Raw genomic sequence first — 25,543 nt, forward strand, 5'->3', positions numbered from 1 at the left:
GCATCTCCTTTACTCTCGTACTTAACCACACACACGACTCTTCTGATACCAGATGTGTGAGATTTTTGTCTCACTCCAGCAAGTCCCTACCACCCAGGAAATGCCAAAGGATTCAGGAGCTTGGGGTCAGATGCTCCTGCCACCCAGGAAATTGCAAAGGTCTTAGGAGCCCTATGTCAGGAACTGGGATTAGAACAAAAGATTCTCCTAGCACCCCTACTGACATGGCTTTTTAGATCAAGAACAGAATAATATATATGTATATTATCTCACTCAGGATTAGGAATGTTTGCTCTGTGAAGTGATCTTAATCTGAACATGCTCCCTGCTTCAGCCAGATCACTAGAGAGGGAGCCTCAGAGGCCTGGCCCAGCAGTGAAGAGACTCCAGGTTTCCCAGTGGGACCTGAGTGACTTGCACACAGAGCAGGGTGTCTGGTACATACAGGCTGCAGGCAAACTTATGGAATGGATGAATGAATGAATGAATGAATGAATGAATACAATTTATAGACCCTTTCATAGGAGCCTTATTATTATTTAACAAAGGATTCTTCTTTTAAAAGTAACACTTCCTGAACACACATATCATCTCACAGTTTACTATCATTATCATGTGGGATTCAAAGAATTTTCTTTCCTCATGGGAAGTGATCGGATTGAATTCTGTCCACATCCTTTGAGCACTTTCTGTGTCCCTATCCTTGCACTTTGGGAGCATGGCAGGATCAAGAGAGGGCTGTAATGTGTTGAATTGCATCCCTTCAAAAAAGATGTTAAAGTTCTAATCTCCAATACCTCGGAATGTGACTTTATTTGCAAATGAAATTGTTGCTGATGTAACTACTGGAGTAGGGTGGGCCCCTAATCCAATGTGACTGGTGTCCTTATAAGATGGCCATGTGACGACACAGACACGTGGGGAGAATGCCATGGGACAGCAGAGGACTGGAGTGATGCATCTGTGAGCCAGAATGCCTGTGGCTTCCAGAAGGTAGGAGAGAGACATGGAACAAATTCCCCCCCCCCCCTCAGAAGGACCAGTTCTGCCCGCATCTTGACTTCAGACTTCTAGCCTGCAGAACTGTATGACCACTAAGTTCCTATTGTCGTAAGCCACTCAGTGGGTGCTATTTTCTGGTAAAAGCCCCAGAAAATTAATACAATGGCCAACACAGACTCATGGACTTAAGCCTTCCCAGTTTTGTTCTAAGACTTGGTAAAACTGGGTCCCTGAACCATGTGGCTTGGGTGGAAGCCAGGAGGATGAACCACACTTATCTCAGTTAATGTGGACGGCCATTTTTACCTTCTGACATCTACAGCCATACTGAAGCCTGCAACCAGCACATGCTTTGCACCTAATTGGCACTCAGGAGGTCCATGCTGGGTGATGAATCTGGGCATGGAGCTGGTCAGGCTACCCCACCTTCTCCCCAGAGCAAGGGAAGGCTGGTGCTAGGCGGGCTTTTGTGTTTGTTTAGATACTTTTTCTTGGGAGGTGGGGCAGGGCTGGGAGAGAAGGGCACTGCTGGATTTTAAGCTGTTCCCAAAGCTTTATATGAGACCAAAACCCAGATTTAAAGAGTCTGCTTGGCAAATAGCCCTAACAGACTGGTCTTAAGATCTTGGATGTTCTAACGGATTTAAAACTGCATGTGTTCCCTAAAGAGTTCTACAAATTCTCCCCAATTTAATGGACTGACTTGTAATTCAAAGAAAGCACCCAATTTCTTTGCTGTGGAATTCCAAGCAGAGGCAACCTGTTCACACGCTTTCCCTGGAGGCCCCTGTGAAATGCAAATCAGCTTTCCCCATAAATCACTCTGCAGGGGGAACAGGTGATCCACATGAGGCTGGAACCAAGCTTTTCTGGAGCAGGGACATTATGCGCGTGGCCATGGCCGCTGACAGCCTTTATCACAATCAAGCCCTCCAAATTCCACCTGAGCAATATCAGTGTGGGAAGCTCATGTGGTGAAGGGTCTGTGCTAGACATTCAACAGCTCCATTGGAAATGCACACTTACCTCCGCTGCTCCACCGGGGAGCCGGCAGACACACACCAAGCAGGCATGTGGCTGGAGGACAGGCCAGGCCAGTTAGCCACATGGTGGCTGGTTTTCAGAGCCAATACTTGAGAAAGTCCCAGCAAGATGTGAGATGCAGGACATGCTCACTGGCTGGCAGGTGCTGTGTCTTTGGAGATGGAAACACTTAACCAATTCCATTCAAGATCATCTCAATTTTCCAAAGGGGCAGAATTTATTATTTGAATTATTCAGGGGAGGTTTATTCACCAGCACCAAGATATGAGATATGTCAACTAAATTATAATTATGTTTCCCGAAGATATCCACTGAGATCTTTTTTTCTGAACACACGAGAAGGAATCAAACTGTGTATTTATGGACAGCAAGCCTCAATATTCTGAGTGGATGAATGAAAAATTAATTCTCTTCAAATACATTACTGAATAATTAACTGCATCTCGGTAACCTATTTGTTTAATATACTGGGGTCCTCTTCAAGGAGCCTACAATTTACTCTCATCTCTATCAAGAGAGAACTTTCAAAAGCACAAGTCTGAGGACAGGAAGCAGGAGCTCTGGGCTCCTGCCCTGCAACTACAGAGCTGGTTCCCCTTGAGCACGGCCTCCACACTCTGGGCCGGGCAGGCTGCCCGAAGCCTCCAGGGGGCCCTCTCACCTACTCTCTGCAGCTGCCCACAGGAGTTGGCCTCCTGAGGGTCAAGAGGGTGATGTGTGGTGCTTGCTGCTATTTATCTGCCTAATAAGGAACCAGCAGAGGAATTAAGAATGGAAAGGAACATTTTTGCACCAAAGTATTCCCTTCTTTTTTATTCTTCCTGCCAATCCTTGCTTCTGCTGGCAAGTGCCTAGGAAACTGAGAGAGCCCCACCAGGAGATACCCTATTCCTTGTCTTTTTGCCTAAAGGTGGGAAGTTGAGGGCTCCCTGGGATGGGGCCTGTTCTGCTTGCTCCAGCGTGAATCTTGACACCTTCCTCTTTTTCTCCACACATCCCTCCTTACAGTTCAGCCTGGGCCTCTGGGTCCTTTAGGGCCTCCCTCACCTTCTCTTTGGAAAGGTCACTTGGTGCTGGGTGCCAGGGTTTGATCCCCATCATGGCTGAAAGGCTGTGTGCCCTGTAACACAGGAAGAGGCCTTGGGGAGAACAGATGGGGCTTTGCAGAGCATAACTGCTGCCCCTCCGTCTACCCATGCTTTCAGTCATGCAGTCAGCATGTATCAAGAACTGACTGCATACCTCAAATGCAGACGTACGCTGTGTATGGATCTCAGCATTAAGAGCTGGCCTGCTCGGCAGGACAACCACGGGCTATGGGTGACTGCTGAGCGCCAGGAGCATGGCCAGCTGGGCAGAGGTGTGCTGTCACTGACACACACAGTGAACCGCAAGGACGTTAGTAAGGGAAAAAGAATGTAAAACAGCTTAATCATTTTTAAGATAGGATTACATGTTAAAATGATAATTGGCTATATTGGACTAAATGTAGTACATTATTAAAGTTGATTTCACCTGTTTCTTTTTTATTTTTGTCATGTGGCTACTAAAAACTGTGAGATGGCACATGGGCCTGGGATGCTGTGAGGGAGGGCTGGGTGGGTGGGTCAGAGTGGTGTGGGCTGGCATAGGCAGTGGCTCTTCTGGCGTGGCAGAGAGACACAGCACAAGCAGGGCTGGGCACGTCCTGGACCAAATGTGGGGAGGGCAAGAGCTCATGCCAGGAATAATGTAAGTAATTAAGGGTAAAAGGGGTGGACAGAACACCAATAGCAACAGCTACATTTTGTAGCACCCCCTCTATCAGGCACTGTTCTAAGTGTTTTACGTGTTCGTTTACTCCTCACAACGTCGTGAGGTAGTTAGTATTATCATTTCCATTTTATAGATGAAGGAACGGAGGCACAGAGAGGGCCGGTGACTTGCCTGAGATCACAAAGCCAGAAAATGATCATAGCTGAATTTGAGCCCGAGCTTTGAACTGTTCCCTAGCCCCCCTCTAAAGGTGAAGCTGAGGAGTGAGCACTTTGTGGGGAATGCTCATCCCCGCAGGTCTGGGCAGCACAGAGCCTGGTCTGAGGAGATGGGAAGACTCATTGGTTGCAGGGAGTTGCTGGTAGGGAGGGCAGAGGGTATGCTGGCAGCAGCAGGGATGGGTGATGGGCAGAGCCTGATGTCCCCAGGGCACCTGCTCTGCAGGTCCTCTGAGGCATTGCCAAGCTCTCCCTTCACCTCTGCGCTCCAGCCACAGGCCCCTGCCTGCACCAGGCCCCCCACCTTGAGTGTTCTCACCAACCTCCTTTCCTGCACCATCTCTTCCTGACCTCTGTAACTGCGCACATCTCCCAGGCACTAGATCATGTGGCAGCTGGTGCCTCTCCTTTAGAGTATTTTTTTCAGATGTAACATTATGTCTGTTTATGTATTTTCTTTCCTGTCTGCTCCCTTCAGGAAGGGCTGAATCCTTTATGAAGCCTAGCTTCATCAAAAAGCGTTTGCCCACTTTATATGCTCAACACCTAGTATAAATCTTCAAAACTGGTACAGCAAATTTAAGAAACTTGCCCCAGGTCCCTGTCCAAGTAAGAAGGTAGCTAAAACTCCCCTGAGCTGACTCCCTTGAAAGCCACTGCCTTCAGTGGGAATGCAGGGAGGTGCCAGTGTCCCCTGCATTCCAGGATGGGCCTGGAAACCAGCTGCCAGTGAGGAGGCCTGCACACCATGCAGGGACCCTGCCCTAGCCTGGGTCTTACTGGGACTAACCTGTATCTGACAGCTTTCACCCTCCTTCCCTTTGACCCATGAGGCTCTTGCCTTCTATCTAAAACCCTCCATGTCTGCATGACCTTCCCATCCTGTTCTCTTGGACTGCCACCCTGATGAGGCTTCCAGAACTCCATATCTATTGGACACAGATAATTACCTATCCCTAGGACCATGCCCCAGTTTTCCAAGCTGGACCTGCATGTCCCCCTTTCCTACAAGAACCATTTCCAGTGTTGCTGGCTCTTCCCGTAATCATTCAATGGCACATTCATTCAGGTGGCCTATGAACGCTCACTGCCATCATGTCACTAGAGATGCTCCCAGTTCTTTGTGGGAAGAGGCAGCACCCACAGGACTCTAACCACTTCCACCCTACCCTAAAGCGACTTGCTTTCCAGACAGCTCCTTCCTCAAGGTGAGCAATGAGTGTGGTCTTTGCGAAGTTGTTTGTGATACCAGAGAAAACGCCAGAGGAGAAACAGGCCCCTTCCTAATCGTCACATTTAAGACATATGCTTCCTGGCCTGCCTCCACAGCTCCAGTCTGTGCCCCAGGGCCCGACAGATGTCAGCAGCTTAGCAAATGCATGAGAAGAAGATCCCCAGATGAATTCTGAGGCACATGCTGGAATCAAAAACCTGGGAGGAGGAAGAAAGCTTGGCAGGTTTAAGGGAATGCTTTTTGCTTTTGGGAGCAACTGAGTCCCCAAAAGAAGAGAAGCTGGAAGAAACCTGCGAGCAGAGGCAGAGAAGCTTCAGAATGGGGCCAAGGGATGGTGGGGGTGCTGGGAAGTGGGAAGGCAAGGCAGAAGCCTTCCTGGGCTGGTCATTGTCACATTCCCTGTGCTTAGAAAGTGCCTGAGACCTAGTGGATATTCAATGAGTATGTGGTGAATGAATTGAATGAATTTCATTCCATGTGTCTTCTGAGAATTTTGTGCCATAAAAGCCTAACAGGAAAAAATAAACGGGATAAAAAAATGTGTGGTAAAGTGACCCCTCCATTCCCCACGTTAGCAGAGCACATTCTCTGAGGCAAAGGTTCTCAGACTCAGCCCATCCTCACAACCAGGAGGGCCTGTTGAAACACAGACTGCTGCCCTCCACACACACACACATTTCTGTTCAGTGGGCCTGGGGCAGGGCCTGAGAATTTGCATTTCTAGCAGGTTCCTAGGTGCTTTAGCTCAGGCTGCTATAAAAATTGCCATCAACCTGGTGGTTTAAACAACAGACATTTATTTTGTCACAGTTCTGGAAGGTGGAAGTCCAGGATCAAGGTGCCCGTACATCCGGCTGCCAGTGGAGGCCCACTTACTGGTGTGCAGGCGGCTGCCCCCTCCCCATCCCCTCACATGGCAGAGAGAGAGAGGCTCTGGTCTCCCTCTTCTTACAGTCATCCCACCGTGGGGCCCACCCTCAGACCTCAGCTAAACCTCCCAAAGATCTCACCTCCAAATACCATCAAATTTGGGCGTAGGACTTGAACATCTGAATTTGGGGGGATACAAACATTCAGTCTGTACCACATGGTGACACTAGCTGCTGATCCAGGGACCACACTTTGAGAACCACTGCTCTGAGGAGTCTTGCTAGAAGAAAACTGTTACATGAAGTTTTCCCAAAACATTTTTGACCCTGGATGCCATTGTTCTTGGTACATCTTGCAGAGCCGTGCTTTACAAAACCCACATGGGAAAGAAGCCTGCAAGGGTCTGAGGAGACCACTTTCCTGAGCAATAGCACATGGGGCCTCACCTCCCCGGGCTGGTCCCGGTCCTCTTCCTGCAGGGGACAGAAGGATGTGCAATCCCTACAAGGTTGAGGGCAGCTCTCTGTTCTAAACTGTGACTCCCACATCAATCTGCCTGCCTGATCTCCATGGGGAATTTGCGGACTAGCCCCAGGCTGGGTATAGAAGCTTTTAGATGAGACACTAACAGAAGTGCCCTTTTTAACACATGAAAATGAGGCCAGCAGTAAAACCTGGAAGTTAAGGCATCTTCCCAGGGTGTTTTCCAAGGGTGTGCTAAGTCTGATTGACAGCATTTAAAGGCTGTGGTGGGAAACAATAAACCCGCTGATCCAATAAGCTGATTACACAGGCAAAAATCATAGCATGGTGCCAGGCTACCAGGCATATCATCAGTACATAATAAAGGTGTATTTTCTCTCTCCACAGATTAATTTAATCCTGTGTACTAGCAATTCTTGATTTACACACTTCAAGCACAAATTTCGAGGGGCATTTTCCAGGATTGCTCTGGGGATGTGACCAAATGTTACTCAACCAAACTGCAAACGGAGGTGGTCTCTGACACAGGCCACCTTTCATGTTTCCTGTTTCCCCGTGTTCCACCGCCCTGAGTCAGCAATTGCTTTTTGACAGAAGGCCCAGCGGGTGCTTTCTGAGCTGTCACAATCACCTTCCGCTGAAAACACACTGTACTTCTCCCTGCCAGTTCGGAAGTGCAGGCACCCTCCTGGGAAGATCTTAAAGAGATTTGCAAATAAGAGTGACATCTTCACATTGGCATGAGCTTGAACTTGGCACTAACCAAAACCCACCTTTCTAATGCTCCAAAACAGTGGCCTAAGGCCAAACAGCCTTGCAACTCCACAATGAGAACCGATTTGTATATTTTCAGTCCTCCCATTCAATAGCCCTCCATTTCAGGAAAAGAAGTTCAGTTTTGACCCACCCTTCAAATATGTCCTGTGGGGCAGAGGCTTATTTAGCTCTATGTGGCCATTGGCACCTGAATTTAACACATGATAAGTCTGTTGAAGTAAACTATGACTTTCTAGAATGCAGGCACTAAAGTAAAGTAACACACTCCCTAGCATGGCGTACAAGATCCTTGGGAGCCCAGCCCCACTGCTCTGCACCAGGCCCGCGCTGACCACACACATGGGTCAGGAAGCTTGTTGGAATGTATATTCACATCCACAGAACCCATAGTTCTTTGTTGCTCTATCAAAAACTTCATTTTATTCTAATCTCAGCTATCAATTCACTAATTCTGCTGTCAGCTTTCTTGATTTATTTTTATTTCAACAACTTTGTCTTTTATTGCTAGACTCTTTAGTTGGTTCTTTTTCAAACCTGCCTTCCCCTATTCCCTTTCCAGTTTCTCCATTTTCTGCATTTCCTGGAATGTACGTTTTGATCATTTGTTTTGTCTGCTCACACATGCAAAGGATTGTTTCCTCTTTGTTTTAACCCTGAGCTGGTGTCCAGCAGGAATTATCCTGCTCATGCCCTAGATGGTGGGCGCATCTCCATCAAGATTTGCTGTGGCCTTAAGACTTCACTTTAAGTTCTTTTCTGAGCTGTGGATTTCCACACCACCTGGGCTGTGTACCTCTGTTGCCAGTGCATGTGCACAGGGAGGGCTCGGGGGTCTAGTGTCTCAGAGGTGACTTACTCCAGAGTGGCTCTCTGGCTTCCTCCCTGCCTCCCTAGGGCCATGGCAGCCACTGTCCCAAGACCTGGGCTTCAGACCATCTCTTTGCAGCTGTGGGCTTTATGCAACCTCCCAGCTGGAGTTTCCTCGAGCAGAGGACCCAAATCTCTGTTCCCCCTTCCCTAGGGCTTTGGAACCACAGCTGGCAGGGTGGGCCACAGCCCTCAGCAACCACTCAGGTGCAGTTCTTAGCTGCAGCTTTGGTGTTTTTGTTTTTTAGACCCAAGGTGTTCTCTTTCTAGCTGTCTGACTTTGGTTTTATTTTTTAATTGTTGTTATATTTTATGCAGCATCTCCATGTATTTGGAAAAAGAAAGGGGTTCCCATATCTGCCCAGGTTGAAAATATGCAGTAAGCATTGTATGTGCTTTATTTTAGCTCAATTCACATAATACCGCAAAGATGTAGAAGCTATTATTATCCTCACTTTACAGATGAAAGAGCCAAGGATTTTAAAGTTCAGTTATTTCCCCTAAGTCCAGACAGTGATCCCCCCAGCAATTCCCAAAGCGGGTGTGACACCCACCATCACCCGCAGGTAGGCCTGCGTGGCCTCCCTCACGTCCCTCCTTACCGCCCTGGCCTTCCCACTCTGCCTGCCTCCAGCCCCAGGGCAGCTGGTCACTAGCAGGCTGCTTCCTCTGATGCAACTCACCCCAAAACCCTCTCACAATCCCCCTGCTACCAATGGTCCTCCCCCTCCTCGAGGGCTTCCTATCTGGCAACAGGCTGTCCCAGACACACTTTCTCAACCTCTCCCCTCTCTAGTACAGCTTGTAAGTTCTGAGTAGCGGTGATGGTGGAGAGGCGAGAACGGATGAGAGAAGCATCATCAGAACTTGGCAGTAAATCAGCTGGAGGGAGGGAAAGAGTGGGGAGTCTAAGGCAATGCCCACACTCAGATCAATGCGGGGGCCTGTGCTAAGGCAGAGATCGTGGGAAGGAGCAGGGGAGGCTGGAGTGGGGGGAGTTGAGCTCAGTTCGGGCACAGTGAGCCGGAAGTGCCTACAGAACAACAGGTGGGGCCATCCTGGGCCAGTGGGACATGTGAGTCCATCACTCAGGAGGTACCTGTCTGCCTGAGATAATGACGCGGCGGTGCATGTGTGAAGCTGATCACTGGTTGTGGGTGAGATGAAAAGACCAAGAGCTGAGTGTGGAAGCCCACAGTGGGGCTGTGGGGGGATTACATCCCACTCCCCATATAAACTCCTTGAGATTAAAAACCATGTCATTACTTTCACTTTATTTTCTGAAGGTGTCTAAGACAACACTGGCCCTCCTACTATATAGGGTTGTAGTGAGCATAAGGAATATGAAAAGCTGTTTTAAAATTAAGAAGCATGTTCCAAGATCAATTGTGTTACAGCTACCATCTCTTCCTCCTGCCCCCAGCCCCCTGCACTCCTGCTGCCTATGGAATGGAGGCGGTCCGAGTCCTCGGCCCTCCATTCCAGATCCATCCTTGCAGCCTCATCTCTCACCCATCACGTTTCCCACACCCACCTGACCCCTCCAAGCTTGTGCCTTTTACTCCTTCCCCTCCCAGTGCTATCAGACACCCCTCTCCCCTCCGCTGTGTTAACCCAGTACCTTGTACAAATCCATGTGGACGAGGGTCACACTCTGTGACAAGCTTTTCTGTCAATTCTATGACTGGACTGGAAGCTCCATGAAAGCAGGAACTTTCTTTTATTCACCAAGCAGGATATGCATTTAGTAAAGGTCTGCAGGGGAGAAACAATGAGTGTATCTCCATATACCCCAAACCTAGTACCATCTCTGACAATAGAAAAGATATGAAGGAAGGAAGGAGTTAAGGGTTTCTGCTCCATTGGCCTAGAATTTTTCCTTGCCATCTATTCTTAGTGAAATCTTAACAGTCCTTCCATACCCATATTAAACACCACCCTCTCCCAGCCAGAAGTCGTCTCTACATTCCCTGGGGTCTCACAGTGCTTTGCACCTGGTCAGTAAGGTTCATCTCAATTCCCATTACAGGATACGTGCCCCCTACTGTTTATTGAAAATTCTGAAGTCAAAGCATGTGTCTGATAGGCATCACACCTCCTGCAGCCCTGAAGGTCCCTCCCTGGCATGTAGTAGTTGGTAGGTGAATGTATTTCATGTTGCATAGCTGCATTCAAAAACACCGCATTTCCTGGGAATTCAGAATCAACTCAGAACTTTCAATGTGACCCTTTAAAGACACTTGGACCGACCTGTCAGAGCTTGATCTTCTTCTCCTCCTCTTGGGGGGTGGCCCTGGCCCCAGGCTCACCCTGGAGTACCAGCTTTCTCCCAACTCAGACTTCCTTTGGCACTGTCCCTGCTACCTACCCTTCCTGGCTCACTGGCCTCTGATTCACTGGCCAGCCAACAGCAGACACACACACACACACACCACACACACACAAATGGTGTATGAATCACCCCTGAGGTTTCCAAGGAGCAAAGTGTCTTTGGTCAGCTGAGGCCTTGGGCATCATCACAGGGACAGGCCTGGTGCCAACTGCAGTCACCAGTGATTCACGAACAGTCAGGAATTAAAGTTCTTCTCTCCCCCCGGGAAAGGTCACTTTACCTAATTTCCTTCTTTAGTGGTTGAGCCATTGCATTGACACATTTATTTTTGCTGCCTCCTGGCCTGATCATTTTTTCAATCACAGTGTGTCCCTGCTATTCTAGCAGAGGGTTAATGTGAGTCTCTTTCTGATCATATATCCACATTAGTGCAACCCTAACTAGGCATTTCCCTTAGCTGCCTTCGTAGATTACTTGTTGCGAGAAGTCTGCAGGCATAAACCTAGTCTGAGCCAAAAGCCTGTTTAGATGCCCAATTAGGAGCTAACTGGGGAAGCTCCCAACCATTTCTAACCCTGAGTCTTAGATAGGGCTCCTCCCCACCCCCAGGAGTCCCTCCCTTTTGACCTTGGCTAATACAAATCTTGCCATTTTTTGTGACCCATATCAAAATGAGATAAAATGTATCCCCTTTCCAATTGTCAGGATTTTATATTTTTGAATGCACAATGTGGGAAGGATATAAGGCATGAACATTCTCACACTCTGCAGTCAGGAGTATAAATAGACACAGATTTTTATAGAAAAAAAAATTGACGTTATATGTCAAAGGCCTTCAAAATACCTCCAACCTTTGATCCAGTAATTCTACTTCCAGGAGTCTTTCCCAAGGATATAATCAGAAATGTGGAAAAATATTACGCACAAAGAAATTCACTACAACATCATTTGTAATTGCTGGGGCATAATTAATACCTGATAATAAGGTACTATTAAGTATAGTTTAGTATATTAGTATATCCATATTAGTAATTAGTATATCCTTGTTACGCAGCAACCTTAAAGTAAAGTTGGTGAAGGCATTTTAATGCTGATGTTAAGTGATGAGCAAACTGTCAAGTTGCACATACAGCGTGATCCAAATAGACCTTTCCCAAAAGTTGATTCTCAGGATGTATTCATAGGAATGCCATAAATATGAAAGTCAGTATAAAATATAAAATGAAAATATATAAGTATAAAAATCCAGATTGTATATTTTTAAATATATATAAATATATAACAATGTAAATATAAAATATGAAGATTCCGTTTTCCAACAAGGCTAGAAAGTCATCACAGGCATATACTCCTGTGAAGCTCCTGAGAGCCTCAGATATGCTGACGACATGGGAAATCCAAGAGAAGCGCGGCTCGGTGCACAGGGTCACTGTTTATGCAGGACATCAGGGAGCATACTTCAGAAAAGCTGGGTGCAAGGCCTGGAAGAAATTGTACTAAGAGGGGTCACTGCTGTTGTTGAGTGGTGGGATTATTTTGCTGCGTCTTTGGAATTTTTTTGTATTGTTCTTCCAAATTCTGTGTTGTGAATGAAAATGAGCCAGAGTCAGTAGGTGTGCAGTGCTGTGGAGTCGGCGGGCACACAGGCTCGGCATGGCAGGCATGCCTAAGAGGGGGGCCCCGGGAATGGTGTGATGGCGGTCAGGGCAGGGGAGCCCCCAGTGCTGCCTGGGTGACTCTCATGCTTTGCCTATGTTTCAAAGGGTTTGGGTTTGGTCAGGGTCACTGCACTGCCACCTGCTCCCTCATCCCCGTGGGCCTGGCCAGAGGTTTCCTGATGCCTCAGAAAACATCCCCAAGATGTGAACCATATTCCAGGTTCTGAAATATGCTGCTCAGCTATCCTTGATTGCAAACTTCAAGTTGAGGGTACACTGGGCCTCCTTGGACTGGATGTTTCCTCATTCAAGTACTCTCCTTAGCTCTCTATGCTCCCAGCACCCTGGACTCTGTCTCTAGGTCTTCCTTTGTGCCACCCCTGTGCCCCTGGGTTAGCCTCACCCCAGTCACAGGTCCAGCCCCAGAGCCCTGTGCCCAGCTCAGCATCTGGTCTGAGGCACCAAGCAGGAGGGGAGTATACACCCCTAGTGAGGTGTAACAGGCACATGCTGAGCTGTACGATCAGCAGAGTGTAACAGGATTTTGGAGACATCTGCCTGGACCCTTCCTGCTTACCTTCCAATGGCCCTTAAAATATTCATCAGGCATTATCAGGCTAATAGGCTTCAAAAGGAGCAATTTTCTGAGACATAAGACAGGACGGTATAAAAAGAACATTAAGGAAAGGAAATCCCTATTTGAAAATGAAAGGAAAAAGATCATTTAGCACCTCTGTTGGTGTTATCTATTCATGAGAAATGGCACATTGACTCCAGAGCGAGATGTAGGGAGGGCTTTGGTGCCCTCCCCTTGGGGTCACCTTCATGCAGAGCTCATCTGTCTGCGCTGCCACAGACAGCAGGGGTGGTGGAGGCAAAGGATGCAGATGAGAGACCCCTCAGAGGTGGGCTCCACAAGGTGCAGGGGGATTTGAGGGAGAGGGTGTGTGGAAGAGAGGGGATGGGAGGGAGGAGGCGCCCCTCTCCAGTGTGCCACTGCTAATGCTTCTTGTCTCCCTTCCCAAGATATGTCAGCCTTGGTTTCTATTTTGGATCATGCTGTAGGAGTTCAGTCCCCTGAGATCAGGAATTGTGACTCCATCCTAGCCCCAGCGTCTCTATCCACTCATCAAGCTTAGGTTTGGGTTCCAGCCCTAAGATCAGAAATCTTGGGTGTAAAAGTTGTAAAAGTTACATGAGTATAAGAGTACTCTGAATCAAGCCCTGGCCAGGAGGACCATTTGTGGTCCTTCTCTGCCTCCCCAGGTACGCCACGGTAGGACAACACTGAGCTCTCTTGGGAAGACTATCTCTCTCAGAATTTATCTTGATCCAGTTGAAGGTGGCACGTGATTACAACAGCTCCTTGGGCAAGCCTTAAAATAGACACAAGAAATTGGGGGGTTCCTACTCTCCTGCATCCTATCCTTCCTCTCCCACATTCGTTGCCTCCTCTCTTTCTCCTTTCTGACCCCTAATTCTTTCCTCTTCCATTTTCTTCTTTCTCTTTCTCCTCCTCCTCCCCTTCTCTATCTTCATCTTCATTTCTACTTTCAATCTTGCATCTTACTTTTTGTACCACCAATTTTCCCCAAGTTTAGAAAAATCATTCCAATTTAACTATTTTTCTCTACTAAAGAACTAAAAAAAATCCATACAAAGCAAATTTAAGCTGACACCCCCACCAAGAACCTGCCAGCCTGGACAGTTGGTAATTATGTGACCAAGATAATCTGCCTACAGCCAAATGCTCACCTGATGATTAGATTCTCAACCTCATGGTTTGCCCCATCATATTTGATATGAGCTTCTATAACCTCAGTGCATATTAGCCCTTATGCTCATTGAGTTCTTTGCAATAAAAATTGTTGACCCAAAAATATCTTTTCCCCCCTAATTAGAATAAAAGCCAAAGCCTGTTTGATGTTTCATTGCATATTCAATTTTATGTGTTCTTTCTCTTTCTTTTCATTAGATTTGTGACAAAGAGTGGCATTACTATGTCATCAATGTGGAGTTTCCTGTGGTTACCTTATACATGGATGGAGCAACATATGAGCCATATCTGGTGACCAATGATTGGCCCATTCACCCATCTCACATAGCCATGCAACTTACTGTTGGCGCTTGTTGGCAAGGTGAGCCTAAGTCAAGCCCTTCTCCCTGGCCCATCTTTGTGCAGTCCACAAAAGGTACTGGTAGAGAAAAGGGAAAAAGCAAGTGGTGTGTGAATTAGACAGCAAAGTGTACTTTCCCTTACTAATAAAACACAGTTTATTTTTATATAAGGATTAATGCAGACATTAAACTTAGGTGATAATAAAGCCCTTGGCTGGACACCAGATTTTGATTTTAGATAAACATGAGAAGTTTCATGGTTACGTCTGAGTTGCTAATGCCTTTTACTGTTCTGGAACCTTATCTGGTTTCCAACTGGGGCTGCACAGAGAAAAGGCTGAATGTAGAGTCTTTTATTAAAATTGCCAGTTGGCTCTATTGAGCACTACACTGGTCAGGAGCCAAGGATCCACACACAAGCTGTCCAGGTCCCCAGCCCTCTGTTCCAGAACTCATAAATATGTAGGGCTGTGGGGGGTGGACTGTCCACAGGCCTGAGGCCATGGGAGCCACCCTCAAGTTCAGCTCAGCTCTAGCCACTTCCCTGCTTCCTAGGGACAGAGGCTCCCTGCTGCCTTCTCACCCCAGTATCTCCACTCCCTCCTCACTTCCTCTGCTGCACCTCTCCTCCAAGCCCCAAACCCAGGCTAATCTCCTCTTTGGAGGCAGTAAAGCCAGCATTCAGAGCATGCACGTAAATTTTCTGTCCCTCTCTTGCTTTGTTGGGGTCTTTGTCTTTGCTCTCTTAAGGGCTGGGACGCCCTGAAGCACCAGTGAATGAGCAGAGGGGAAAGGAAATGTCCCCAGATAAGCAGATTAGTACTGAGATAACCCATCCTCATGTTGCTGGATTCTTTCAAAGTTACTAAGATCTGTGACTGTGACCATTTGCCGTGGGGGCTGGTATAAGAGTGCACCTTCAGAGACCAGCTGACAAAGTGTGGACTAGGCGAGACACAGGGCCCTCTGGGTCGGGACAAAGCACAAGTGCTGGGCAGTACCGTGCAAGAGGAGATGCCAAAAAGTGCACAGAGTGCTGCCCTGGGAACTCTAGAGATAGGAAACCCAGGACCAGGGAGCAAAGCGCAAACGAGTCAAGGACAGGGAAGGCATTTTGAGCTGAGGTCCCCTACTTGACATCTGACTTGTGTCACATATCATTAAACATTTCAATAGAACTTGATAAGAGCATCATCAATATTGCAGAATTCCCTAGGTTATCAGGAAAGGGAGATTGTTTCATCCGGCGAGAGCCCGTGAAACTATTATAACAAGACCCTAGAGCAGTGGCCCTCTCCTATGGCTCAGTTGCTGCAGCTGGCTCTGCAGCCAGCCTGTGAATATTTTGGAAGGTAGCCTGGATGCCACCCATGAGTTAACAGGGCCCTAGTCATGTCCTCACCATGAACCTTACCGTGACACTTCCCTAGCAGCCCTCAGAGACCACATGTGGATCCCTGCAACCACAGCCTGCAGTGGAAACCTGCCCCCAAGTCTGCAAGGCCAGCTGCAACTGCTGCTGCCCCGTTCCATGCCTACTAGGTAGGGACATGGTCGCACCAAAATAGAAAGTGATTTTATGAAGAATTAAGGTGGTACATTTGAACTAATTAGAATAAGCCAAGGTGTGTTGCAGTCGCAATCAAGTCCCAGTTCTCAGTGACTTAAAAGAATTCCCACTTCATATTTAGCTCAGATCAATGGGGGTGCTCTTCCCTGCTTTCTCCCCAGTCTGGGACCCAAACTCACAGAGTAGCCACATTGTTGCATAATGAGAAAGAAGGAAAAGAAAGCATGATGGGTGGTGCACAAGCCCTTAAAGCTTCCACCTGTGAGCGATACCAGCCATTGTCACTCACATCTTCCCGGCCAAAGCAAGTCCTGTGGCCACACCTAACTCCAACACAGCAGGCAAATGAAACCCACAACATATCTGGAAGAGAAACAGAAAATATTTTATGAACAACACTGATGAACGCCACTGCCTGTCCACTAAGTAAACAGATACTTGTTTGACTATCCTTCCCACATAAAAAATATAACTATCGTTTCCTAAATGAGACAATTCAAGAGGCCTACCTGTTACCAGCTCCTAGTTCGATGCCCAGGTTCTCTGAGTGATTCCTGTGATCTCTTCATCAGGGTGAGATGCATCAGAGGCTCTGTATCAGGCCCAGATGTGGCACTACTTGATTGGAAGACTGCTATGCTAATAGGAAGAAGTCTGTGCTCCCACCACAACCATCACCCCCTCCATCATAAACACACGAACACACCAACACACACACTCTCTCTCTCAGTCTCTCTCTCTCTCTCTCTCTCTCTCTCTCTCTCTCACACACACACACACACACACACACACACACACACACACACCACACCACACACCAAGCAACAACAGAATGAGGCAGAATAACCAAAAAGCATTTCCAGTAAGTAAGAGTAGAATTAGAGAAACACAGCAATCTTTTGTCCATAATAATTCCCTCTGGACAGATGCTGTAAGGGCCCTGCCCTAGGGTGGGAAGTGTTCTGAACGGCCCTCAGCTCCATCCTCTGGCAGGTGTTTCCTTCTCCAATATTGCCTTGGCCACATCTGAAGACAGCCTGGTCACTCCATAAATAACTCTAGTATTGTGCTTATAATTTATTTAAAATCTATTCCAAAAAAATGTTTTTCAAACATTCAATCAAGTAAGTACACCTTTATTTTAAAGGAATGGGGGAAAGAATTACCAGCAGGTCATTCACTGAGTCCTCTTCCCTGAGAGATGCTAGGACCACCCTTGTTGGAGAAAGATTGGCCATTTGACCAGCTAAATGTCAGTGGAAGTACCTAACGTCATTTCCTGAAGGAAACTTTAAGAGCCAGTGTTGCAAGGAGACCCATTACAGACATAGGTGTTTATAATCCTGTGAAAAAGTGCTATTAGTCCCAACTTGCAGATGCCATGAAACTTAGGCTCTGAGAAGTTAAGTCACCCAGTTGAGTCTACCCAACCCCAGGTCTCCAAAGCCTGTTCTCTCTTCACAGTAGCTCTCTGCCCCTGTTGCTAGTTGATTGGTTTGTAGGTGTCATTATATGTTGGGAAAATGCAGGAGCTGATGTGTACTGATATAAATACTTAAACCCCTTACCTTCTTAGACACCTGGCAACTTGGGGATCAAAAAGCCAGAGGAGCACTGCCTTCTCTTTGCTCATCTTCTGCTCTGTACTCCTTACATACACATGACCCTCTACAAAACAAAGAAAAGGAGTTTAGGCTTTGGAGCCAGAAAACTTTGAGTTTGAGTCAAACCCCAGCCCTGCCACCTACTAGCTATGTGAACCAGGCACAAAAATCCCTAACTTGCCTGAATATCTATTTTCTTATCTGTAAAACTAGAGTAATACCTGCCTCACAGGGTGGTTATAAGACTAGGTGATTGGCACATGGAATGTGTCTGGCATGTTTCAGTTGAATGAATACGTACATTTGGAAACATCGCTGGTCCCCTCCCCCGCCCCTTCTCCTTACGCCTAAACTCAACATGGCCAACAGTCTAAGACCTTGGGACACTCTGGCTTCCCTTTGACTCCCTGCATACACTGATGCTTCTCCCCTTCCCCTCGACCAACCCTCACACCCAAGCCCTGCCCTCCCAGGTCCATTGTAGGGCTGAAAGAAGGTCAGTGAGGCTGGAGAAAAGACCATCGGAAGACAGGTATCTGGAGATGGGGCTTGCGGTGGAGGCAGGGACCTGATCATGCAGTCTTTTAAGCCATGGAGAAGATGTGGGTACCTTCCCTGAGAAGAATGACAATCCTCTAGTGAACTTTCAGCATAGGAGAAAATCCTTATAAATTTAAGACTGGGCTTTATAGGATGAGTAAGAGTTCACTAGGAAGATAAGGAAGACAGCACAGGCCATGAGAGAGAAGCTGGACGTAGTCATGGGAAGGGTGCCGCATCCCTGGAATTGCACAGGAGGCCCAGAATGAGTGGGGACAAGGCTGGGGAAGAGCTGCGAGCAGGCCACAGGATGCCAGCACGCCTTGCTAAGGAGCTTGGATTCTCGTGAACACTTAACATCCTCCTGGGAGCAATGGTTTTGTCTTGCAAGTACACATCAAATGACCTTTCCACAGGACATGTTGCTGCAAACTTAATGGCCTGTGATGCAGCCCTTATCTTGGCATGTTTATAAACCTTCTGAAATCTACTAATACACATATTATTAGCCTGCTCTGTGAACCTCTAATTGCCTTTGGGCCTGCAATTGTGAGTTTTTCAGGTGATTTTGAGGTTGGCAAGAGAACTAGTTTCCATTTGTGAAATTTCTGGTCAAGGTTTAACAATGGGGACAGAAACTAATTTGATAACAGCTGCTCGTCGGGCACTCCTGGGACCTGGCCTGCCACTGACACTCAGCCGTACTCTGCAGCCCCAGTTAGCCTACTGTGTCCTGTTATGAATTTGAAAGCCAAAGCCTTCAGTGGAATTTCATTTCCACTGCTATTTTTCCCAGTAATTAAAAAAAATTGAGACTTCATTTACACTTATGAAATGTTGCCAGGACAGCCCAGAGCACACAGTTTATCTGAATCGTAGAGAAAGGCTTTTGCAATCAGGACAGACCTCACATGACAAGAGTCCTCCTTCCCCCCCTTGCCATCACCTCTGTGCTCAGTGGCACAGTTCCAGGATGGATCAGACCCTCTCTCCTGGCTGCACTCAATCTGTGCTAACTCAAAAACTTCTGCCTTTACACAAATACCAGGTTCCTGGTCTCTCTCTGGGACACGCCATGAGAGAAGATCATTTAAAAGGCTAATTAATTTGTCCTTCTTTTTAGACATCCTATGCATCCATTTCTAACAGCAATAATTCAAGTTCTGCTCATATATAATAAAAATTGTACACTCACATCTGCTTTGCCCCTGGACCTCTCAACTGGGCTCAACCCCTGAGGGACTATAACCCAGCTAGTGTGGGAGTGAGTTAGGAAGGCTGCTGACTGTGTCAGGGCTCAGGGACATGCCCCAGCAGGTAGAACTCCAGGGCACCTCTCCCCCAACACTGTGACCAGAGCAACTCTGTTCTACCTATTTTGTATGATCTCTGGGCAAGTTATTTTAATGAAGTGTCTAACCTTGTCTGAAGTAGCACAACTCTGGGCACATGCTCCAGAAGCCACCACACTGCTCTCTGCTGGATCCTCACCTACTCTGGGTGCATCTCATCACAGGCTTGCCTACCTGCGACTCTGCCCCCAGTGACCACCACATGCCTACCTCTGCTGGGGACTCTCCTCCAGAGCTCTGGACCTTGGCCTCCCTAGAGTGTCCAACTTGGTCACCTCCTGACTGTAGAACCCCTGGTCTTCTATCCTAGCTCCTGCCATGTTGAGTCCTGCTCCCTACTTAACAGTAAAGCAGTAGGAGGTAGAGAAGGGGATGATTTTTAAAATAAGCACCTCTCCTTAGGGACAGATACAGAACCCCCCTGTGGCCTTTGGGAGGAGCCAAGACAAAGAATAGCAGTGATCACAACAGGCGTAAAAAGGCAGGAATAACCCTGAGAGTTCCAGTAATCAATTGTTTATGATGCTCATATCGCAGGGAATTGGAGCCATATGTTGTCCTGAGATATGCTGTACATTTCCAGGTCTGTTTTCTGCCAGACACTAAAATTAGGGCAGACACTTGGCGTACATGCCTTCATTTAATAAGCTTGGTCTAATTTAGTGCAAATTCTCTTAATAAAGTCTGTGTTGAAATTATTCTGCATCCCTAGGGTCTCTGCTGCTGGAAGAAAGAGGCACGTGCTAACACAGTCTGTCTGACATTCAGGTGGCATTTCCCAAGGAAGGTTTAACAGCTCCAGTCCCTTAGGACGCCCCTTCCACAAGGAGGTCAAGTCAAGTTTGGAAAAACCACATAAACTATTCCCACACCACCACTTTGGAGAGACAACACATATTAGTTTATTAACAGCTCTCAAAAGCCTGCCAATGAGGGAATCTGTTTGATATTACTTAACCCATGTTTCTCAATCTTATTTCACTATGGAACTCACTCTTTGGGACATAGTGTTCCTGGAGCACTCTTTGGGAAATACCTCATCAGAGTCATTAATGCACATGTCTGTCCCCTGCTAGGTCATGAGTCTGTAGGAGACAAAGACGGACTGCTCGCACAGATTCTCCTCTCCTTTCCAATAATCAATGTCTGTTGAATTATACCCCATTTTTGAGGCTCTTTTAACAAAGATATGTGGTTCATGGTCTGACACACTGAAATGACTAAAAGGGTGTCTGTTAACATTGTCTATATTAAAAAATCAAGAAAAGATTTGCTAAGTTCTGGAGTATTTGACATGAGGGTGTATTGGTTTAAAGAAGACACAGATGAAATCAGCTTTAAAATTGAGTGTTCATGTCTGGAAGCACAGTATAACTGAGTTATAATTCTAACTGTATCTTATTCTGAAGATTATATTAATTAGGAAATTTGACAAGGGTCTTAGAGCAAGAACAGTATCATTTTAACTTCTCTGAGAGACACACTGGAGGGAAGGATAAAAGAGAAGCAGGCCACTGAAGAGAGACAGGGAAAACCCTCATGGTGGAATCTCATCTGGAAGCTTCTTGGTTCTGCTGCACTAGAACGCTCTGCCATTCTCAGGTTCCCGCTCTGTGCTGAGCTCTCTGCATGACTTCTCCTTCAACACCACTAGGGTGTGATTATGGTTATGCTCCCCACGTTTCAGGTGAGGAAACTGAGATTGAGAGAAGGTAGGTACCTTCGTTAAGGGTCACATAGAGCAGCCTGGACTGGCCCCAGCTCTGTACCATCAGAGCCCTCAGGAACAGTTACACTACTATACCACCTCGGCTTCTAGGGACAGGTAAAGCCAGATGGCATTTCATATCCAAATACAGAAGACCAGAGGATTCTGGAATCTAGAATCAAATCATTTGCCTGCATTCCCTGGGCATTTTTCCCACCAGATTGGGCAAAGCAAAGCTGAGACCTAAAGATAATTACAGGGCCAGCAGGCATCATGTTTTTGCACAGGGAGAACTGAATTTGGAGTCAGGAGAATTCCAGACCCTCACCGCTTTGCTTCTATGCTCTGGGTCTTTGAAAAGTGTCTTGCCTCTGTGCTCCCCAGCTTTTCGTCTGGAGAATGAAGGGTTACCTTGGATGATATCTGAGGGCCCTTCCAACTCCATGAATTTAGGTGCCCAACCCAAGAGAGCTGCTAGCTGAGGTCATCCATAAGTCATGTGTTTTGCTCACTTAGAACATGCTATATCAATGTTTTCAGGAAAGGCTGGAGAGATGTAGACATTAAAACTGAAATGGTTGAGAAAGCCTGCTGAGAATGTGTCATGACCAGCCTTGATGGCAGATCTCTACAGGTCACCTGCCATGTACAGCTGCAACCCCCCGGGGTTGTGTGGACAGTTTTACGGCTGCAGCTTTTGGGGGTCTATTACACACTTCACTTAGTCTCTGCATTCCATGGGTGCCTCCATCACTGAAATGAGAGAATGAAAGAAAGCAAAATTTCAGATGGTCTCACCATTTGCATTGCTCAGAATTGGTACCCAACCATCCATGAAATTGTGTTCATTGAGGGGCATCCCCATCAACAAGCCATATGCGCAGAGCAGCATTAGCCTCAAACAAGAGGGAACATCGCCCCCATTCTTTTCTAGGTGTTTCTCAGACTAAATAGCTATGGGAATGACACAGGAGAGGAAAGACCAGCAGCATCCTGCACACACTTGGCCAAGGGAGGAGACTTAGTATGTTCACACACACAAATCTTTTACTTACACTTAGAGGAAAGTGGACATTACTGACTCAAAAGCTATGTTAAGAGTGGGTGGACTCCATCTTTCAGTTGAAGGAAAGCTAAGGGGAAATTCATTACCAATGCAAACTCTGGCTCAGAACAACACAGGCTACATTAAATCACATTTGCCAAATACTACTGTTTTTCAAGACTACTGTGTTTCCCAGCAAATGACACAAATTTTTGAGAGTTGCTGCTGAAGTCAGTCAGTGTCCACAGAAGCCAGTCTGATTGGACATTTCTGCCCCAGCATTGCGTCAGTCCCAACCTGCCCCCATGTTTCTTAGCCCAATTGTTACATCCTCCAAGAAATCCTCCTTGAACCCTCCCCGCCACATCCCATTGGGTGGCGTGCAGGCCCAAGGCTTGGCAGCAAGCAGTACCTGAGTTTGAATCGATGTATCACTAATTTCTGGCTGTGTGGCCTTGGGCAAGTTACCTGACATTGAAAACATTGCCTGTAAAGGAGTTAAAAGTTCAGCAGGTAAGAATCTGAATTCACAAAGAAAAAACTATTTTTCCACATACATCTTTGTTTCATTTCAAAGCCTTATTCCATCTGAGTTGAGGAGATTTAATCCTGGTAAATTTAGAATTCTCCCATTTCTGGGTGATTGCAAGGGGATTTATATGGTGCTGGGGTGTGGAGGGACCTCCAGTCACTTCCCAGCTGGTACTCCCTGCAATGGGGCCCACCTCTTTGTTCCTCAGTCACTAGCAGTTTCCAGGGCTGGCAGCAATTTCTTTGCCTTGCTCAGGGGCATAGAAATACCTCCCCTGCTCCCATGCTCTCTCAGTAAGGCCATCTGCAGTCCATCTGTCCATCTGTCCAGGTGCACTAAGGCCAGCGTTCCCTCCAGCATCACATCGCCTGCCTGGGCTCAGCCCAGGTAGCAGGTGCTGGTGCCCTAGCTCTGCGCCTCTGTTGTCTTACTCCCTTCACCCTCGCTGCCACCGCCATGTCTGGGATGTCATTTCCTCATCTGGGGAGAGCCATATTGTCTTCCTCTACTTATCTCCAAATGCTGAACCATACCCAGCTGCCCCCCACCAAGGGTTTAGACTTCTGGAAACAAAACTGGGGAATAAACTCAGCTTCAAGCCCCATCTGTTCTTCTCCTTGTCACAACCGTCACTGTAGCAATGAGCACAAACCAGAGATGTGTTGAAATGGAGAGAAATACTAAGGGAAAATTTAAAAAGTAGAGGCTAAGCTCTCAAAAGTACTATCCTGCCACTTAAGTATTAAATAAAGAGCATAATGAAGAACTTGCCATGTTTTAAGGACCTAATAAATGCTGACTGTAATTTTTTCCCCTCTGATCTGTTGGATACATTACCTGTATCATGTGTTTGGAAATTAATCATGCACTGCCTTAGAACATCTATTGTGCTGGCAATCTGTTCTTATATTTTTATTTTACTTCCCCAGCATCTATACTTTATTCTTCCAACTAAATGTAAGCTACTAGAGAACACAGTCGACATCTTATAATTAACTGACTCTAACAGAAGGCTAGGCATGCAACAAATACTTTAAAAATGTGTGCAGATCTAGCCTCAGGAATTCAAAATCATATTCACAGCCATTTAGAGAAAGTTCTTTGTGGAAAAAATCAAGTTATGTTTTTTCTTAAAATAATTCATGAGCATGTTTATGTCTAAATGTTACCAGAGAAGCCGTGTGGTTTATGCAGACACCCTAGATGTTAAGAAGAAAGAGATTTTTAATGTATCTATTATTTTAAAAGTCCCACATTACAATCATCCCTGAGTGCAAGTATATTTCAAATTTTATGCTGGCCTCCTATTGCAAAATGCTAATTGAATTGATTTCCTGGAGCTCTGTCACTAATAAACAGGGTGCATCACAGATCTAGGATTCTTGAGTCAAAAATATATGAATGTTTTTCTGAGAGAAAGTAGAGTAGAGTAAAATGTCTTAGCATCTGACAGAATCTCAAAGTTTGGCATTTAAGGATGGAGCTGCCCACTGAGTGGTCAAGGGGGTCTAACTGGTAGACCACAGTGGGCTCCCTCTCAGCTTCACTCTGGACTGGGTTGGCCAGTAGGCTCTGGCTGGCTCTGTGCAGGATGGATGTACTCACACTGTAGGGGTACACACATCACCACTTACATCTCTCTAAGCCTGAGTTTGCTCATCTGCAACTACAGAATAAGTACCTACCTCCCAAGAGTTTGATGAAGATTCAGTAAGTTGATGTATGTTGAGGACTTCACATAGAGTTGGAAACAGAGTTCATTCCCAGTAAAAAAATACTCATTTGTTGTTTTGCAGCTGCTGCTTCAGGGGAAGGGGGTGGAAAAGGCAAGGAAGAGATGACCTTCTAGATGTCCTGGAGAGTGACAGATCTACAGTTCATACCCAGGCTCATACCCTTCCTCCTGTCATTTCTCTTCCATGCCAATTTCTCCTGTCATTTCATTGGCCTAAATTTGGTCTCATGATATTTCTGGACCAACCTCTGGCTTATTGGATGGCAGATGCTGATTGGCTTCACCTTGTTAAGAGGTCCAAAGTCCACACCTGACTCAGTCACTGGAACAGTGGGAACAGGAAAACCCCATTAGCTTTGACTAAATAGAATCCATCCCCACAGGTTGAGTTCAACCCTCCAAACCTCAGGGCTGCTATTGCAAGAGGACAGGAGTGAGATGGATGTTGGAGAGACACTTCAATGCCCACTACTCTTCTGGTATTTAAGTCAGCATCTCCTTCAATTCAGCAATGAGTTATGAAGCATCTGCTGCATGCCAGGCAGGGTGCAGGATGCAGGGAGGACACAGGGGCCCCATATTGTTAAGAGGAATAAATAAGCCAACTTATGCGAAGTGTCTGGTGCAGCCCTCAGCCCCTAATACCTGCTCAGTGTTGTCTTCATAAAAATGAATAATGCATGAGTGCTTCCTGCCATCCAGGACAAAGACTAAACAGATAAACTCTAGCAGTGTGCAAAGTGTGGCACGGGGAAGCCAGAAAGTGGCATAAAGGAGAGAGGGCACGTAAGGAGTATGCAGAAAGCCCAACATCAAGAAGTTTATAGCCCAGTGGTTCTTAACCTTAACTTCGGGTTTAACTCACCTGAGTTTTTAAAACTCCCTACACCAGCTAAGTCACAATATCTGTGGATAAGACCCCGCAGCAGGATTAGTTTTTCTTTTTAAAGATTTCCAGATGATTACAATGTGCAGCCAAGTTTCAGAACCATGGTACGAGGCTACTGAGGACATAAAGCAACACACGTAAGCCATTAACAATGCCGGGTTGCAAGGACTATGTTAAAATGAAGTCAGTGTTTCAAGGCTTTGGGCAGGG

At 46.7% G+C, this 25,543-nt stretch overlaps 1 protein-coding gene and 1 long non-coding RNA gene across 3 annotated transcripts in view; one reads left to right on the top strand and one right to left on the bottom strand.

The window, feature by feature from the left end:
* CLSTN2 (calsyntenin 2) overlaps positions 1-25,543 on the top strand; it is a 572,396-nt gene that overhangs the window by 516,805 nt on the left and 30,048 nt on the right. Inside the window, exon 9 of the mRNA XM_036991730.2 lies at positions 14,216-14,378. Within this exon, the coding sequence (XP_036847625.2) occupies positions 14,216-14,378 (163 nt within the window). The remainder of the gene's footprint in view (positions 1-14,215; positions 14,379-25,543) is intronic.
* Positions 6,049-24,584, bottom strand: LOC108404725 (uncharacterized). 2 transcript variants are annotated; one of them, XR_005053998.2, is made up of 9 exons: positions 24,395-24,584; positions 22,590-22,664; positions 21,772-21,885; positions 17,497-17,596; positions 16,438-16,567; positions 16,218-16,291; positions 14,359-14,435; positions 9,872-10,005; positions 6,049-7,304 (listed from the first exon to the last, which is right to left on the bottom strand). It is a non-coding gene; the product is annotated as an uncharacterized lncRNA (long non-coding RNA). The 2 variants fall into 2 exon arrangements; XR_001854992.3 differs by lacking the exons at positions 6,049-7,304; positions 9,872-10,005 and adding an exon at positions 11,547-12,063.

Source organism: Manis javanica, chromosome 3, assembly GCF_040802235.1.
Source record: "Manis javanica isolate MJ-LG chromosome 3, MJ_LKY, whole genome shotgun sequence".
Classification (NCBI taxonomy): domain Eukaryota; kingdom Metazoa; phylum Chordata; class Mammalia; order Pholidota; family Manidae; genus Manis; species Manis javanica.